The 20,148-nt window shown below is 45.7% G+C and overlaps 1 protein-coding gene across 1 annotated transcript in view; it reads left to right on the forward strand.

Moving 5' to 3' along the window:
• LOC141084521 (collagen alpha-6(VI) chain-like) overlaps window positions 1-20,148 on the forward strand; it is a 389,499-nt gene that overhangs the window by 274,005 nt on the left and 95,346 nt on the right. Inside the window, exons 25-27 of the mRNA XM_073569287.1 lie at window positions 11,180-11,242; window positions 13,533-13,583; window positions 14,256-14,291. Coding sequence (XP_073425388.1) covers window positions 11,180-11,242; window positions 13,533-13,583; window positions 14,256-14,291 — 150 coding nt within the window. The remainder of the gene's footprint in view (window positions 1-11,179; window positions 11,243-13,532; window positions 13,584-14,255; window positions 14,292-20,148) is intronic.

Raw genomic sequence — 20,148 nt, forward strand, 5'->3', positions numbered from 1 at the left:
CTGGTTTTGGCTTACAAATACTGCAGTAAGGAAAGTTTGCAGACGGTGGAGAGAGAGCAGGTCCAAAACATATAGTGGGTTCTGGGGCGTGGCATGAGCGCTGAAGATGGTGGCAGCTTGAGCCCTGGGCTCCTGTACAGTCATCCCAATAAAGCGACCCTCACGGTGCAACAGAAGACCTTTACCCCAGAGTACCTGAAAAAATATCCACATACCCCTGAGGACCGTCTACCTCAATTTCCAGAGAATTTGAGGAGCTATTTATAGCATTACAGACCCCTGAAGTCGGCGGTGATGAGAGAAAAGAAGCGGCAGGAAAAGCCTGCTCACCAACTGACAGGGAATTACCTCACACGCAGTGGCGACAAAGCAACAAGATCGGGGAAGCGGCTGAGAGTCGGGTCCGTGGTGAAGAAAGTACTGTGGGACCTGTGGAAGAAAGCAGCACTACGGAGACACTGAGCGCAGCAAGTAAAAAGGAGACGCCAGAGACCGGACATAAGGCAGGAAAATGGCGGTGACACCTGCTGAATAAGAAGGGCCAGATAGGCGGTGAGTGGCAGCAGTAGAGGCATAACTGAGTGACTGACATTAATCACTTGTGAATAAAGGACAGAAGGGGAAACAGCTTGGCTGCTTCAGAGTACACTTCTATTGTTAAATCTAGGGTCAGGCAGTGATATAACTGGATTGAGATAACTAGTATAACACAGCCATACTGTGTTGAATTCATATATTCTATAAACTCCTCATCGTCCCTGGCATATTTACTTACAGTATATGTGCTTAATAGATCAAGCAGTGAAATAGAGAAAGATATCACTTACAACACTGCCATCTGTTGCAGAAGGATAACATTGAAGTCCTTCTAATTTCTTCGAACTGAACTTTATTATAGTACTTATATAGTGCCTTTTTACACATACAGTGACTAACTTACTTATTGTAAGATCGCTTTCTCCTAATAAGCGAAATAAGTAATAATCTCCTTCCCGCTGTGGTCAAAACATTTATTCTGAAGAAAAACATTGAGTTCCTAGGAATTATATGTGGGTTTAAATTTGCTGTTTGAACTATAAGATTTTTACCACGCTGACTTGCTAAATTGCTTACAGAAGGAAGACCTATAAAATAGCTCATTCTGTGAACCTGTGACAGGAGCCCTGTAAATGGAAACTGGGGCCAATAGAGTTAAATCCACAAAAAAGGGAGACTCCTCCACTACTAGGGCTTCAAAATGCAGGGGTCACAATAATACAAGTCCAACATCAGATTCTTTAAATTCTATTAACTCCTTTAGGTCCAGATCTCCTATAAACAAGGAAATATGACCTCTAACTCCTTCCAAAAAAAATTATATACAACATCTTACAGTAAAGTGATACAAGAAGGGCTGCACCAAAGACCTCCGGACCCAAAATCTCAAAATGAGACACAAGGTCCCCCAGAAAACGTAAGCGCTATAGATATTAATGTAGGGGGGGCAGATATCTTTGGAGGAGGCGATGGACAGCTATAAGTCATATAAAAGGAAGGGACCAGAGGAGGGAGCTTTGGGAGGCAGCCCTCGAGCAATGGGTTCAACCTGTGCGTCGCATAATTGCTCCCGCAACCATTGTCCTACTAAAGCACAGCCAAAAAGGGGGTGCCCGGAGTCTACTGGCTTAGCAGAACCTTCATTTTTACCGGTTAATTTTGATAAGTTTTTGAAATCAAACAAGGTAGCTACTGAGGGATTCATCGCTAATTTCTGCAAAGCCCTGACCGAGTCTATTAGACTCGGCTTTGAGGCGAGCAAAGACTCCCTACAAGACGTATGTAGGAGCTTCACACAGAGGTTTGGAAGCAATGAGGCAAGAATAATAAAAGTGGAAAATAAATCAGAATCCCTGGCAAAAGAAAATAATAGAAACAGAGTGGAGGCAGAGGCCTAATTGGAGCAAGTTTAATATCTGTAGTAGTGTGAATGTGGACAGAGCAGGAGAAATTGCCGGACACACAGCAGGGGATCAGCTGACGTTACTGAACCCCAATAACACTGGAGCATGTGTTGACTGTGCAGACGGCACTTATGAGCAGCAACTGGCGGTGTTGGAGCCCAGGGATTACAGTTCAGGTGGTAGAAACATGAACACAACAGGAGACCTGGATACTGTTGCCAACCAATTATTTAATCTGGAAGAGGACTGGCAAATTCCTGCGAGATCCAGGCCTTTTTCATTTTCAGAAAAGTAAGCCGGTCAACGTTATCGGAGGATAGTCGCATGCGACGGTCTGTTAGTACACCACCTGCGGCACTAAAGACGCGTTCCGATAATACACTAGCAGCAGGGCAAGCCAGCACCTCCAATGCATACTGGCTAAGCTCTGGCCATGTATCCAGCTTAGAGACCCAAAACTTGAAGGGGGAAGAGCCATGTGGAAGAACACTGAGAGGGCAAGACATGTAGTCTGTCACCATCTGACGGAAACGTTGCCTCCTGCTGACTGGAGCCATCTGTGATGGTGTAGACATTTGTGGCGGGGACACAAAACTTTGCCACATTTGGGCCATACTGGTCTTGCCTTGTGCTGAGGCGCTGCTTCTGCTCCCTCTTTGTGCAGAGCTTCCTCCACTGCCTCGACGCACTGAGCTGCTTTGTAAAGCACTAGCAGCACTGCTCTTGGGTGGAATGGAGAACATGATGGAATGCACCAGTGTGTCTTGATACTCCTGCATTTTACGCTCCCGGTTCAACGGTGTTATGAGGCTTTGTAAGTTGTCCCGATAGCGAGGATCTAGGAGGGTGTACACCCAATAATCAGCCGTGTTGAGAATGTGGGCGATGCGGCGGTCGTTTCTCAGGCACTGCAGCATGAAATCAACCATGTGCTGCAGACTGCCAACTGGCCAAGAAACGCTGTCCCCTGCTTGAGGCGTCATCTCTGCCTGCTCTGCATCACCCCACCCTCGCTCTACATACTGACTAGAGCATTGTGTACCTCCCTCCTCGGGACAGATGTCTTCCTCCTCCATTGACTCCTCCTCATCCTCCTCACAAAGTGTCCCCTGCCTAGGCCTTTGTGAGGAACCACGTTGCGCAGACTGTCTAGAAGCAGATGGCATTTGTGACTCCTCATCCTCCACCTCTTCCACAACCTCCTCCCTTAGTGCTTGCAGTGTTTTTTCAAGCAGGCAGATAAGGGGGATAGTCATGCTGACTAGTGCATCATCTGCACTCGCCATTCGCGTGGAATCATCGAAGGCACGCAAAACGTGGCAGATGTCCTTTATAGAGGCCCACTCAGTGGTGTGAAGTGTGATCGGCGCGCAGTGCGACTTGTTTGCGCCTGATGCAGCTGGTTCTCCATTACTGCTGCCTGCGGCTCACACAACCTCTCCAACATATGTAACGTTTAATTCCACCTGGTCGGTAGGTCACATATGATGTGATGTTCCGGAAGGTGGAATCGGCGCTGCAGAGCTGCAATGCGCGATCTTGCCATGCTGGAACGCTGCAAGTGAGCGCACTCTATGCGGACCTTGTGCAGCAGTGCATCAAGATCTGTATAGTCCCTCAAAAAACTTTGCACGACCAAGTTGCGCACATGTGCCAGACATGGGATGTGAGTGAGGTTGCCATGTGGAGGTAGGCTGTGATGGCTCCTGCAGCGCTGATTCAGAGGAACTGGAGTATGAGGAGGAGTCAATGTGTACAGACTGGATTCCTGCAATCCTTGGAGTTGGCAGAACACGTATAGCGCCAATCTCAAGATCTGTACCCGGCTCCACAACATTTACCCAATGGGCAATGAGGGAAAGATATCGTCCCTGTCCATGGTTACTGGTCCACGCATCGATGGTCAGGTGGACCTTGCTACTGACGGCGTTTAGTAGCGCACGTTTAATTTTTCCCTCCACATGCTTTTGCAGGGCAGGGACGGCTTGCCTGCTGAAATAAAAGCGGCTGGGCACGTTGTATTGTGGCACTACCAATGCCATGAAGTTACGGAAGGTGTCAGTCTCCACCAGCCTGAATGAGAGCATTTCAAGGGAAAGTAGTTTTGCAATGCCAGCATTCAGAGCCTGTGCTCGGGGGTGGTTTGCCGAGTATGGGCGCCTTTTCTCCCATGCCTGTGCTACCGATGGCTATAGACTGGCCTGGGAGTGTGAGGATGACAGGGAACATGGTGCTGTGGGTGGAATGACACTGTCTCTGTACAACAGTGCCAAAGGTTCTTCCATGGCGATCCTGTGAGGAAGCCGAACCAGCTGTGTGTGAGCTGGAGGAAGAGGCTACAACACGAGCTGAAGAGGTGGTAGGTGGCGCTGTAGGTTGGCCTAGGTCTTCAATGTGTCTTTGTAACTCCACCACCTGCTTGGCCCGCACATGTTTCCACATATTTGTGGTATTGAGGTTGCTGACACTTTTCCCTCTTTACACTTTCTGATTACACAGCTTGCATTTGACAAAGCAAATGTCATCTGTAACTGTGTCAAAAAAGGACCAGGCACTGCAAGTCTTGGGAGCGCCCGTTTTGGGTTTTGGAAGAGGCATGCTCCTAATGGGTGCCGAAGTGGAGGCTACAGGCAACTGAGTCTGTCCCTCCCTCTCCCTCCTTTTTTGGTCTTTCGGGGAATCTCTTCCTCAGAGCTGCTCCCACCACCTTCCTGTAACTCATGCCATGATGGGTCAAGGACCTCATCATCTACACTACCCTCTTCAAACGACTGCTTCTCCTGCGTAGTCTCGACAGCTCAGTACGCACCAGAAAGTGGCACCTGAGTCTCATCATCAGATGCGTACTGAGGTGTGCTGACTGTAGGCACTGGCCCACCCGCCTCTTCAGATTCAGAGAGACAAAGCTGTTGCGCATCACTGCATACTACCTCTTCTTCAAATTCTCGAATGCTGCTTGGCTGGCCCCCTCTTTCCAAGCCAACAGATTCAGAGAACAGAAGTAGAGATGGCTCCTGTCCAGGGCTCTCTGACTGCCTAGGCAATTTGGCAGGTGGTGAAGAGACAGATGGGTGCTCTTCAGTGCTCTAGACCTGAGAGGATCTGGAACTAATTGAAGTCGATGCCATCCATCCGACAACGGCTTCAATTTGTTCGTCCCGCAGCAGTGGGGTACGGCAAACTCCTACAAAGCTGCTCATAAAGGACTGTTCCCCTGGGAAAACTGGGGGATGCTGAGTCACTGGTGCCCGCAGCAGGCACAGAATCCCCATGTCTTCTCCCTGCAGAAACTCCACACCCATGACCATGTGCCTTACTCCTTGCCTTCTTCATCTTGGTAGACTGATAAAGATAGGCAGAAAAGTACTAAGGGCTTAGTGTGCTTATTCCTGAACAGCTGCTAACAGGTATAAGAAACACTAATTTTATAAAGTGTGGATTAGACTTTAATATGAGCTAATGTGGCCTACACAACTGTAAAGTGGAGTGTTTGGTGAACTTTATTAACTTTTTTTTTCACAAAAAGACACTGGATGTGCCCAAACATGTAAAACCGATAGTATCACAAACTTTTTGTAGCTATTACAATGCAGGAAGGTAACCTACAATGCAATAGATGAGGCTCCAAAAAATAGGCTAATACTAATCTGGCTGGGGCTGCAGGGCACAAGCCAGCAGAAAGGCTCCTCTATCTACTCCTATATAGTGTTTGCAAATATTCTAGCTGGATACGGATGGAACCACACTAATAGGAGAAATCTGGAAAAATGAGCAGCACTAATGCAAAAAAGAACAATGTATGAAGCAGTGACACACGCTGAGCGGACTACAACCGGAGGTGGCTGGCTGCAGAACACACTACAGCGTGAGCTGCACTTACACACAGAGACCTCGCAGACAGCCGTGAACAGTGCTGCAAGGCTGCAGAAAAGCTCCTCTATCTACTCCTATATAGTATTTTCAAGCAATCTAGCTGGATACGGATGGAACCACCAGGGCTGCCACTAGGAATTTCGGGGCCCCATACTGGCAAAACTTTCGGGGCCCCCTTTAGACTCCGCCCAGGCTCCATCCAGCCCCGTCTCCACCCCTCGAACTGTCCACAGTCCCACCGCTCTCTCTTGGAAAAACTCCACTTCTCACCTATCACACATTAACAGTTCCCATCACCAGGTCACACATATAGCCAGCAGCTTTTGCTTTGGCCAAAAGATTGTTTTAAGCCGCCACCATAACAGGGTAGACACTTTTGGCCAGGCCCTACGCTACTGTAACCTATTAAATATTTGTTAAAATATGCAATACAATTTAGGTATATTTTTATTTATTTTTCAATTTTTTAAAATGACCAATAATATCATATACAAGGAACAAATACCACCGCACCATGTCCAGACCACAACTTACCACCACATACAAGGATCAAATACCGCTACACCATGTCCAGACCACATATTACCACCACATAGTGACCTATAATAAGACATACAAGGAACAAATACCGCCATACCATGACCAGACCACATATTACTACCATAGTGACCGAATAATATCACATACAAGGAACAAATACCACCGCACCATGAACAGACCACAAATTACCACCACAAAGTGACCAAATAATAGAATATACAAGGGACAAATACCACTACACCACGCCCAGACCACATATTACCACCACATGGAGACTGAATACTACAATACTGACATTAATAAAAAAAACATAATACTATGACCATAAGAGACATTATACACACAAGATCTGTACTTAGTATGCAGTGTCTGTGTACAGGTAATATAGTGATCAATGACATTATACACAGGAGCTCTGTATATAATGTACAGGTAACACAGTGATCACCGGTGACATTATACACAGGACCTCTGTATATAGTGTCAGTGTACAGGTAACACACTAACTCACCAGTGATGTCTCTAGGTGAAGTCCTTCATCTTTGGTTTTCATCTTTCATCCAGCACAGATTGCCATCACGTCTTCCAGCCAGGACTTGTCTCTGCAGGAAATAACAGTTATCTAGAGCTCCGCTTGCAGAACACATTACTTATTTTTTCCCAACTTCTACATTACACCACATGAAGAAAAAAAGGCGACATAGTATCACTCTACACATTAACAGGACCGCCCCCCCATTTACAACAGTATCCTCAAGAAAATAAAATAAATACATCACTGCAGTAATAATATCCCTTAATTAGCCCCTATGGTAATAATATCCCCCATCCTGACCCCCGTGAGTCTCATTCCTGGCTTCAGCCATATGTTCTCCCATCCCACCCTCATCAGTAACCATTCTGCCCCATATGATCTCCCCTCCTGACCAATCTGTCTAAATCGTATCCATCCTGCCCCATGACCCTGCCCCATCTGTCTCCAATCATGCCCGGTGTCTCACATTCTGCCCCCTCCTGTGTCTTACTGTCACATTCTGCCCCCTCCTGTGTCTCACTGTCACATTCTGCCCCTCCTGTGTCTCACTGTCACATTCTGCCCCCTCCTGTGTCTCACTGTCACAATCTGCCCCCTCCTGTGTCTCACTGTCACATTCTGCCCCCTCCTGTGTCTCACTGTCAAATTCTGCCCCCTCCTGTGTCTCACTGTCACATTCTGCCCCCTCCTGTGTCTCACTGTCACATTCTGCCCCCTCCTGTGTCTCACTGTCACATTCTGCCCCCATGTCCAGCATTCTGCCCCAGTGTCTTGCATTCCACCCCCAGCGTCCAGCATTCTGCCCGCAGCGTCCAGCATTCTGCCCCAGCTCACAGCCTGCCCCCATGTCCAGCATTCTGCCCCCAGTGTCCAGCATTCTGCCCCATGTCCATTCTGCCCCCATGTCCATTCTGCCCCATGTCCATTCTGCCCCCAGCATTCTGCCCCCAGCATTCTGCCCCCAGCATCCAGCATTCTGCCCCCAGCGTCCAGCATTCTGCCCCCAGCATTCTGCCCCCAGGGTCCAGCATTCTGCCCCCAGCATTCTGCCCCCAGCGTCCAGCATTCTGCCCCCAGCATTCTTCCCCCAGCATTCTGCCCCCAGCATCCAGCATTCTGCCCCCAGCGTCCAGCATTCTGCCCCATGTCCAGCATTTTGCCCCCAGCGTCCAGCATTCTGCCCCCCGTGTCCAGCATTCTGCCCCCAGCATTCTGCCCCCAGAGTCCAGCATTCTGCCCCCAGCATTCTGCCCCCAGCATCCAGCATTCTGCCCCCAGCATTCTGCCCCCAGTGTCCAGCATTCTACCCCGCGCCCCCTGGATAGCCGCTCTCAACAAAAAAAAAAAAATTCTTCTTACCTTGTTATCTGGCTGTGCTCCAGTGGCGAGGCTCCCTCCCTCTCCCAGTCCCACGTGGCACACTGCCTGAATGAGGAAGTGGAGGAGCAGAGCAGTGTGTGACGTCAGGTGAGGGCGGAGCTGTGGCTGGACCATTGTGCAGGGGAGGATTTCGGCGCTGGCTGGACCATGGTGCGGGGGGAGCTGCCCGAGGGGCCCGGGGGGCCCGGCAGGCGCTGAGTCTGAATTTAAAATAAAGCTGCAGAAGCCTGAATAAAATGTAGGGGGGCCCCAGCGTGGATCGGGCTGCCAGCGTGGTCGGGCCCCCCAAATCACCGGGCCCCATTCACATGTAAGGCCTGTCATGCTCTGATGGCGGCCCTGGGAACCAGACTAATAGGAGAAATCAGGAAAAATGAGCAGCACTAATGCAAAAAAGGACAATGTATGAGGCAGTGATGCACGCTGAGTGAACTACAACCGGAGGTGGCTGGCTGCAGAACACACTACAGCGTGAGCTGCACTCACACACAGAGACCTCGCAGACAGCCGTGAACAGCGCTGCAAAGCAAAAGAGAGCTACAGCGGTTGATAAAGTAGCCTGGGTAAAGCACAATATAGCAAAATCGCTAGGTCACACTGTCCCTCAGAACAGCAGCGTCCTATCCCTAACTGAATTCACAGCAGAGTGAACCCAAAATGGTGGCGGCGGCTTTTATAGTGCATCATGACATCATTTCAGCACCCAATCACAGCCATGCCAGTAGTTACATGCCTAACATGCTCTAACAGGATGTGCCCACACTTCTTATTGGCTGAATAAAATCAAACTGGCTCATTGCATTATGGGAACTTCCGATTCCGGTATTCGATATAGTAAAAGTATCGGAACTCATTATCGGAATTCCGATACCGCGAATATCGGCCGATACCCGATATTGCAGTATCGGAATGCTCAACACTACTCATGACCTGACCCTACTAGGAAAAATTTTAGTGGTAAAGGTCTTTATCTTACCAAAAATTCTTTATCTATTTAGAACTATCCCTTTAAACATACAGGTCTCGTTTATAGCAAAAATTCAAAATTTAAATCATCTCTTTGTATGGAAAAATAAAAAGGCAAGGATGGCAGCGGATATTTTATACAAAACAAAGAGACATGGCGGACCCACTTTGCCCAATATCTGGTCATACTACCAAGTGACACTCATTAAACTCAGTCAGGATTGGTTCAAAGAGAGTTCGCATCCGGCATGGCTGGATATAGAAAAAGCCCAAATAAATTATAATTACATTCCAAAACTTCTTTTCAGTTACTTATTGGAATCTCGGCAGAAGGAGCACCACCATCCAATCCTCCAGGCCATATTCTCTGCCTGGAACAATTTGACTAAGCTACATAAGAAAGAGAATAAGGAGGATATGATTAGAAGACTACTTCTTTCCTTCTTGACCCAGATTTACAATTTCTCAATACCAGATATCTGAGATGAGGTACGCATAAAAAAAGTTGGAGACTTATGGGATGGGAAAGAGTTTAGTACTTTTAGTGAGCTTAAATCCAAATATCATCTGCCCTCATCAGAAATATATTCTTTTTTCATGGTAAAAGAGAATATAAAAAAGCTGTTACGCAGCAGGGCTAAGAATCTGAAAATTGTGTCTCCATTACTAGTTAATATTAGTCATGAATTTAAATGGAGTATTAAAAATATCTACTCACATTTTAACAAAGATACGTCCTTTTCAAAAAACAATTATATGCACAGATGGAAGCTTGATTTAAATATTATAGTTCAACCAGAACAATGGGAGTACGCCATTAGGCATACCTATTGTCTACTATTTCTATGGCCTTACAGGAGTCCTTTTATAAAGTCATGAATACATGGTACTATACGCCTATACAACTATCCCATATTAATCAGGAGATCTCTTCCCAATGTTGGAGAGGATATAGAAACCCTGGCAATTGATATCATATCTTTTGGAGCTGTCCAAAACTAAAAATCCTCTGGAAGGAAGTCAAAATTCATATTAATACTTTACATGATAGTGAAATTACTGTAACCCCGCAGATGGTACTTCTCTCTTTAGATCTGGAGAGTATCAATTCTTCAACCAAATATACTGTATAATGATTCACATCTTTCTAACTATAAAAAGAATTCATTAGCATTTTTTTGGAAAAAATTAGATATCCCTTCCTTCTCAGATATCCTAGACACATTACGTTTCCATAGCTCCGCAGAAAAAAGATTTGCTTTTAATAGCAACTCTTTGAATAAATACCACACAAAGTGGGCTTGGTGGAACTCAAAATTTTTGTATTTACAATAAGCTGCTTACGGCTCCTACAGGAATGCGACAAAGGTTAAGCTTTAAGTCTGGATTGGTAGTAGTGTTAGGTTAGTTTAGTCTTTAGTTTAATACTATTAAGATAAATACAACAGTAAAATGTTTAATGTTTGCGAAGTATATTGTATGGCATGTTTTGCAAAGCATCTATTATAAAAGAAGAGTTCTCTAACTTTTATATTATTCCCTTTTCCCTTTTGTTCACCCTTTCTTCCGTTATGAATAATTAATAAAAATTATTTGAAAAAACAAATACTGGGGTAAAAAACTCGCCAAATACTGGATGTATACATGTGGCCTAACTCTTATGTTCTGTAGAATTTCTGCAAAACTAGGTACATGCAAAAGTCTTGCAGATTGACAGTGTAAATAAATTTATGTTCTCATAACTTTTTTAACAAAATATAATGAAAAATTTTACAGTGCTGATATTTATTGTAGTGTCTAACACGACACACAAGTTGTACCACAATTTCAAGGCAGCATCAAATTTTCAGTGAAAATTATTGGTCTAACAGTAATAATAAATCTGCCTGCCTGTATAACAAACAAGGTTTAAATAATAATAATATTTTTTTCTCTTCTTTTGTAGGGAGAACCGGGAGATTCTGGTGAGAAAGGAAACCCTGGGGACGAGGGGAGAAGAGGATTTATGGTTAGAAATAGTTAGATATAGTATATTTAAATCAGGTGCCAGAAAGGTGAACCGATCCAATCACATTGCAATTATGTACAATTTCTAGGGCCACATTCTTTTGCTCCTATGGTGATCTCTAGCAGTGAGATTTCTTTTAAAAGGGTTATCCCATGAGCAAAGTTAATTTTAATCAACATTTTAATCAATAGATCTTTCAATAATAATAAGTTCCACAATTGGATATGTTTTAAAAAAATGTTCATATTTAAAGTGTTATGAACATGTTCACACACTCACATGGGTAACAGTTGAAGGACAGTACTTACAAAACGAGCCACCATACCTACATCCAACTGGTCTCTGTACAGACTAGGAAAGTCCCTAACCACACAACTAAAAAATACCTCCTCAGACTTGGCTCCCTAAAAGGCCGGTGAGGGATTTCTCGTACCTTCTGAGGAACCATAGGGGAGGCCGCAACACAAATCCTACATAAGGAAAGGAGAGCATGCAGGAGAAACAAGAATCCAGGGTACGAAAGTAAACACGTTCACACAGGATAGACAGGAATAAGTGCAGGACCAAAAATTAAACAGACTTAGTGAAAATCCTCCCAGACTCCCAAACATAAAAGAAAGGGAACAGTGCCGGAAAGGAGGAATCACAGTCAGTTGATCAGCGAAGATAGAGGGGTTAATCAAGCAGCATAATCCCTAGTTGACCATCTCTAATCACTATAATCTCTAAATAATACTCTTTGCTTAATACTCTTTTGTAAATTAAAGGGGTTCTACGGCCTTAGGCTGCAAGTCTGCAGTCACTCTATGTGACTGCAGACTTGTGAATCCTCCCATTTCTGGCACTGCACACTGTGAGGATACTTCGGTGCCGGTGCGGGGAGTGGTGGTCTTGTGACCGCAAGTATACGAAATGTATACTTCTCGCCACATTCAGAGTAGACTGCATTGAGCAAGGCCTTACCCATCTAGTCGGTACGTGACTGCATGTATGCTAATCACATACTTGAGATTATGCACCCATCGGCAGTGGAGATTCCTCACCGCATGCAATACACCCAATGTGAGGATTCATAAGTCTGCCATCACGCACAGTGTAGGACAGACTAAGTGCAACACAAAGAGATAATGGAAGGGGAACCAAACACCAGGGAAGGGGGAAGTGGATACCCCTGAACTGATCTAATGTCACTCTCTCTGTCCTACCATTCCTATATAGGTTCCACACCTATACCCGAGCAAGATACCTAATCCCTGTGTGACCCTGGTGATAAGCCCTGCACCGGGAAGGGCAAGATGAGCACTAGTCAATCCCACCAACACTAAATAAAGCAAGGATAAATGCAACAAGGGGGACACTTAGCTTGTGTAGACTCAGAGACACGCTGATGCCCTACAAACTCCAAGAGGACGATAGCACAGCTCAAAGTATCAACAGAGAAGTGGAAATAACACCAGCACCTCCCAACAGGAAGTAGGGAGTTATAAACCCCCAAGTCCAGGTGGGGTCATTAGCACCAGGGGAGGTGGTCACTAGTCTGCAAACCAAACAACCAAGACCTTCTGCTGACAGATGCAGTGCAACGGTCTGCAGACTCTGACACATCCGTGACATCTGCAGTCACAGAGAGTATTCTAAGGCCTGTTTCACACATACGTTTTTCAGATCAGTTGTAAAAGAGAATTTGTTTTTTTATGATCCCGGACACATGAAAATAGCGGACCGTCAAGAATTGGCGGATTATGACTGACATGAAAAAACTGAAGTGTGAAAGAGGCCTTGCTTTATATTAGTTAGCCACTTCTGCAAGTGTTTCAGAAAAGCCATAAACTGCTGTATAATGGCATAGCTTATCGCAGGACAAGCACTGAATACCGCCCTGCGTCTGCTGTGCATAGTAACCATGTGAAACACTACATTCAGCACAGGCTGTGTCCACAGCTCCCAAAATACTGTAGGGGCAGTAGTGTGATTTACCCCCCCCGTTAATACCTCTCTGACTGCATCAGTCTGAAACATCAATTTATGACATTCCCAAACTATATGTGAAAGCAGCCAGTGGCTTAAAGTATATACTTTAGGAAAATGCTTACATTTGTACTTCAATTAGCAGTTATATCGGACTACATACCGAATATATTATGAACTTTCTGCCATGTGTTCAATAACTTACAGTAGGTCACACTCCATTCGTCCCCCTTCGCAGTCAGTATAGAGTTGAATTTTTTCATGAGCAACTATTATTATTGAGTGTATAATGCCTACAATCTTTCTTTATACATTTGAATAGGGAGAAACTGGTAAAAATGCAGTTGGAGCACCTGGAAGAAAAGGAATAAAGGTGAGGACATAAAGTCACGTAAATTATTTTATCTTTTTTATTTTATCCCTTTTGTTTGTTTTTTTATTCTGCCTTCAAGAGCCATAACTTTTCAACTTTTTAGAAACTGCATAACGAATCATATGCTAAATAGTTGCAAGTTAAATTTAAGTATGAGATAGCCAAGATGATTGTCTATAAAATGATGGCAGTCTAAAGTTCAAAGCAGAAGTGGATAATAAGATATGGAACATGAACGTCAAAAGTTCAAAACATTGTTACCCTTTTGCTTTTCTCTGTACTTTATATAGTAAAAATCTCTGACATCTTTATAAAGCTCATGCATCAATTTATATCGTTGAAAAAAAAAAACGATCTTGAATATCATGAAGTTTAGATACCAAAAGTATAATAATAAAATGTAAATATTTTCAACACAAAATTATAACAGTATATCCTTAAATTGCAATACCCAAAATAACTCTTTCAATACCTGAACTGTCCATTAGGACTTGGCAGGTCAATAATCTTTGTTACACAGGCTCACACGATAGCCCATAATCTTTAAATAGATAAATGCAAACCCATCAAGTTGGTATTGATATGAAACCTCTTTGCTGTGTATGTACATAGTACTATAAATTACTTGTACTGTATATAATGTAATATGCTTTGTTCATTTTTTTGCCACAGGGGCCTCAAGGACAACAGGGAATCATTGGTTTCAAGGTATAATTTTTTTCCATCCAATGATTAGATATAAGTTTAGGCTGTACATTCAAAGGTGGATTATAATGAGGGAAATCGAGGCTACCGCCTGGGGCCTAAGGTTCCTGGGAGGCCCCTAGACAGATTGCCCTCACTATAATGGTTTGTGCTCCATCGGTGGAGCTAATCTCTGGACAGAGAGCTTTCCTAAAAGTTCCACTGCTGGCACTAAAGAAACACTGATCAGCAAAAGGGAAGCTCCCATTGCCTTTTCTGTGGCATGCTGGAGCGACGATGTCATCGAGTTGACATCAGCATGTACTCACAGGCCACATAAAGAATAAGGTCTCCAGGGACCAGAGGAAGCGGGAACAAACAGGGTGAGTATATATTGTTTTATATATATATATATATACTGTACTGTATATATATTTATATTTATAGATCTGGGTATATATTTAGAGAGAGAGAGAGAAAGTAAAAAAGCAGCACAATAAAATGTAGGGTGTAGAGCCTCATAGGTACATACCAGTCCTTATATAAGTCCAAAAAGAGGTTGAAGCAGCACACCACAATGCAGTTATAAGGTTCTATCTATTAGCCCATATGGCAACGTTTCGGTCCTAGGTGTGGACCTTTCTCAAGCAGTTGTAAAAGTGAATGTGCAGAGTTTTTATGGCAACCAAATTGACAAAACATTTAGCAGCTACATCCAAAATATATGACAGTGTAACAGTGATGTGATCATGATTTACATAGCGATACATCAAGACATGATTACATAAAGTAATACAGTGCAAGAAAGTGTTATCATATATCACACAATATAATAAATGTCCAAAAAGCTGTAACATCATTAACACCAGCAGTTCAAAATTAATTATAGAGCATGACTCACCCCATCAGTATATTACACATAGCGCCGAAAAACGGCTTCCCATTATTCACAGTGTGTCATGGTATGCCTAGGTTACTTTAGGCTGAAACCCCGGGGCCCCTGCGGAGTCCCTCAGACTAGGGAAAACCCTGTCTGTCCCTCAACCCAGGGTTTACACTGAAGGTGTGCCTGCCTGGGCCTCCACCCTGTCCCTGTCTCCTGTCCAGCCCTAAGCTGAACCCACCACCCTCCACCCAGTGAGGGGACCAGACACCAGACCCCACAAATACGTATGGACAGGGGTAAAAGAAACACAACACCGTTAATACACCAGGAAATACAATAATGTGCAAGGGCAACCAAATTTATATATAACAGATAGGAGAAAGAACAACTGAGAGATATACTGCACCAGATATCAGACGCTCCAAAACCACCACTGCTGACCGGTATTGCTAGCACTAGGCAAAAGCTATAGTCGGCGACGCCCATAGTCAGGAAGGACTATTTAAAGACCAAGGGCGTGGCCAAGCCCTCAGCCAGCATGACAACCTGGTTAACCCTATCCCGACTGGAACAGAATACCCAACAAAGTCCCTGAGCATACTGTAGTGGAATAGGGTATTACCGCTGTCTGCCGGACACCCTGGTGTGAACAGTGTCCGACATGACAGTACCCCGCCTTCTACGAGGGACCTCCGGAACCTCACCATGTGGAGGACCTCGCTTGTCCGGATGGCGACGATGGAACATAGTAACCAGTCGATCAGCATGAATGTCTGAGGCCGGCACCCATGTCCTCTCCTCAGGACCATAGCCACGCCAGTGGACCAGGTACTGTAGAGCGCGACGCACAACCCTAGAATCCACCACTTTGGACACCTCAAATTCCAATGCGCCATCCACCAAGATGGGAGGTGGTGGCCCGGGAGAACCATCCACCAAACCCACGACCTTCTTTAGCAATGCTTTGTGAAACACATTATGAATCTTATACACAGCCGGCAACTCCAAACGAAATGCCACGGGGTTGATCACTGCGGAGATCCTAAATGGGCCAATGAACCTGGGACCCAACTTAAGTGACGGTATCTTGAGCTTGATGTTTCTTGTAGATAACCACACCCAATCACCCACACACAGGTCCGGACCTGGCACACGTCTGCAGTCAGCCACCCGTTTGTACCTGGAACCCACCTTCAACAAGCGCTGCTTGACTCTCCTCCAAACAGATGACAATTGAGCTCCCAACTGGTCCTCCTCAGGGACGCCAACCGAGCACCCCTGACGCAAGGTACAAAATTGAGGATGTTGACCATACACACAAAAAAAAAGGAGATTCCCCAGACGATTCCTGGCAATGGTTGTTTATTGCGAATTCTGCCAGAGGAAGAAACGCTGACCACTCTTCCTGATTGTCGGAAACAAAGCAGCGCAAGTATTGCTCCAGGTTTTGGTTCATCCGCTCAGTCTGCCCATTCGACTGAGGGTGGAAAGCCGATGAATGAGATAATTTGATCCCAAGGCGAGAACAAAAAGCTCTCCAAAACTTTGCCACAAACTGCGTACCTCGATCAGACACAATGTCAGATGGGACACCATGAAGTCTGACCACCTCGCGAATAAATATCTGAGCAAGAGTCTTAGCATTGGGCAAAGATGGTAAAGCAACGAAATGTGACATTTTGGAGAACCTATCAACAATTACCAAAATGACCGAGTTCCCCGCTGAGGCGGGCAAGTCTGTAATAAAATCCATGGAAATCTCAGTCCATGGCTTACTGGGCACCCCGAGAGGCTGCAAACTACCAGCGGGACGGGAACGAGGAGTCTTGGCCCGTGCGCACGTGGTACAGGCAGACACATATGAGGCCACATCCTGCCGGATTTTAGGCCACCAAAAACGACGCGATACCAGTTCCAGAGTGCTCTTAACCCCTGGATGACCTGCCAGTACCGTGTCGTGATGTTCGCCTAACACTCTTGAGCGTAGATGTAGTCGCACAAAAGATTTATTCGCAAGCAACCCCGGCGGTACCTCCTCCTGAGCCTCCGCAATCTCTGCCTCAATTTCTGTCGTGATGGCAGATACCACCACACCCTTTTGGAGAATAGGCACCGGCTCTTCACATAACTCTCCACCAGGAAAACACCTGGATAAAGCGTCTGCCTTAATATTCTTCAAACCAGGTCGATAGGTAACAATGACGTTGAACCGGGTGAAGAATAATGCCCAGCGAGCCTGTCTGGAGGACAGGCGCTTAGCAGATTCTAAATAAAGCAAATTCTTATGGTCGGTTATCACAGTAATCTGATGAACAGCCCCCTCCAAGAAGTGTCGCCACTCCTCAAATGCCAATTTGATGGCCAACAATTCCCTGTTGCCAATATCATAATTATGCTCCGCAGGCGACAGCTTCTTGGAGAAGTAGGCACACGGATGCAACTTGGCCCAAGATGGGCCCTGAGACAGTACAGCCCCCACTCCAACCTCCGACGCATCCACCTCCACGACAAACGGTAAGGAGACATCGGGCTGCACCAGAATGGGCGCTGAGGCAAAACTATTCTTGAGGAATTCAAACGCCTGTACCGCAGGCTCAGACCAGTCAGAAAAGTCGGTACCCTTCTTAGTCATGTCAGTAAGTGGTTGGCAATCATAGAGAAATTCTTAATAAATTTCCTATAGTAATTGGAGAAGCCAAGAAATCGCTGAAGCGCCTTAAGATTATCAGGCCGATCCCAATGTAGTACCGCCTGCACCTTTGCGGTGTCCATCTTAAACCCTGAGGCGGAGATTATATAACCCAAGAACGGTAGCTCCTGTACGACAAACACACATTTTTCAAGCTTGACATAGAGCCTGTTCTCTCTGAGCAACTGCAGGACCTGTCTAACTTGCTCTATATGTGTATCATGGTCGCAAGAGAAAATGAGGATGTCGTCTAGATAAATTATAACAGATCTCCCCAACAAATGAGAGAAGACATCATTTATGAAATGTTGAAAGACCGCCGGTGCCATAGTCAACCCAAACGGCATTACCAAACTCTCAAAGTGACCCTCAGGGGTATTGAATGCCGTCTTCCACTCATCCCCCTGACGGACTCTTATAAGATTGTACGCCCCCCTGAGGTCAAGTTTGGAGAACCACTTGGCACCAACCACTTGGTTGAACAAATCGGGTATAAGTGGCATAGGGTAAGGATCACGAACCGTAATCTGGTTGAGTTCTCTGAAATCCAGACACGGGCGTAAACCACCATCCTTCTTTTTAACGAAGAAGCCAGCAGCCAGAGGAGAAGAGGAAGGTCTAATATGCCCCTTGCTCAGACTATCCGCAATGTACTCCTTGAGAGCTAGCCTCTCGGGACCTGAGATATTAAACATTCTAGCTTTAGGTAACTTGGCCCCTGGTTTCAACCTAATAGCACAGTCATAGGGGCGATGCGGTGGTAGTTCTGAACAACCTTTTTCAGAAAATACATCCGCATAGTCCAGCAACGGCTCCGGGATACTGGGAGTCAACGCGGATATACATGTAGCAAGGCACCTCTCCTGACACTCCCTGCTCCACTGAATTATGTCCTGGGTCTTCCAATCAATAACAGGATTATGCATTGACAACCATGGAAAGCCCAGAACCATCTGAGCCGGTAAGTTACTAAGCACCTTACAAGTTACCCGCTCTGAGTCTAATACTCCAATGTGGAGTTGTATATCCAACACACACTCTGTGATCTCCCCTTGAGACAACGGGGAAGCATTGATGGTAACCACCCGGATGGGGTTCGGCAATTTCTCCACCGGAAATCCCGCTGTATGCGCGAACTTCTCATCAATGAGATTGACAGCTGAGCCACTATCAACAAATACTGTAATAGAGAGCATTTGCCCCCCAAGTGCTACCCTAGCAGGGAGCATACACTGGGAAACCATGACGGAGGATACACAAAGGCTCAGACTAGACTCCTCCAAACCCTCTGAGCCTATCAGTTTTCCGCCGGCGCGCCCTTCTTAGGTACCAGGGGGCAAGCGTTAATAAAATGTCCTCCTTTGCCACAAAAAAAACAAACCCCCTGCCTTCTGTGCCAAGGACGTTTAGGCTTGTTACTCGGTGAATGTGCTATACCAGCGATCTGCATGGGTTCCACGGATTAACCCGAGGCAACCTCACCTGCAACTCCCCCACCTCCCGGAGGTAACGAAACCAGCGCCCCCTGACGGAGACAGCGGTCTATGCGTACTACAAGTGCCATCGCAGCCTCCAGAGAGGCGGGAGTCTCGTACATTAGGAGAGTCTGTTTAACCCTTCCAGAAACCCCATGCAAAAATTGACTTCTAAGCGCAGGGTCATTCCACTGCGTGTCCACCGCCCAGCGCCGGAATTCCGTGCAGTAATCCTCGGCTGGTCGCTCACCCTGTAGTAGTGAGCGTATCTTAGACTCTGCTAAGTTTAATCTGTCCGGATCGTCATAGATCAAACCCAGAGCAGAGAAAAAAAAATCTACAGACTCAAATGCCGGTGAGTCAGAAGGGAGTGAAAAGGCCCAAGCCTGTGGATCACCACTCAGCAAAGAAATCACCAAGCCCACGCGTTGAGCCTCATTACCTGAGGAATGTGGACGCATACGGAAATACAATTTGCATGATTCACGAAAAACCGTGAACTTACCACGATCACCAGCAAATCGTTCAGGAAGGGGAAACTTGGGTTCAGCTGCCCTGGCTGCAGCCTCAGCAGGTACTGCAGGAGCTGACAGGCCTTGTTGCTGGACCGCCCCCCTAAGTTCAGTGACCTGTATGGATAGTGCCTCCAGCTGCTTGGTTAGGGAAAGTATAGGATTCATAGTAAGTAACCCCTATATTCCCTATCTATTTTTTTTTTTTTTTTTTTTTTTTACTTTAGTATTTGGGCCGACTATAATGTCATGGTATGCCTAGGTTTCTTTAGGCTGAAACCCCGGGGCCCCTGCGGTGTCCCTCAGACTAGGGAAAACC

The sequence above is a fragment of the Dendrobates tinctorius genome, unplaced genomic scaffold, assembly GCF_039654945.1.
Source record: "Dendrobates tinctorius isolate UK_male_01 unplaced genomic scaffold, ASM3965494v1 ptg000005l, whole genome shotgun sequence".
Lineage (NCBI taxonomy): Eukaryota > Metazoa > Chordata > Amphibia > Anura > Dendrobatidae > Dendrobates > Dendrobates tinctorius.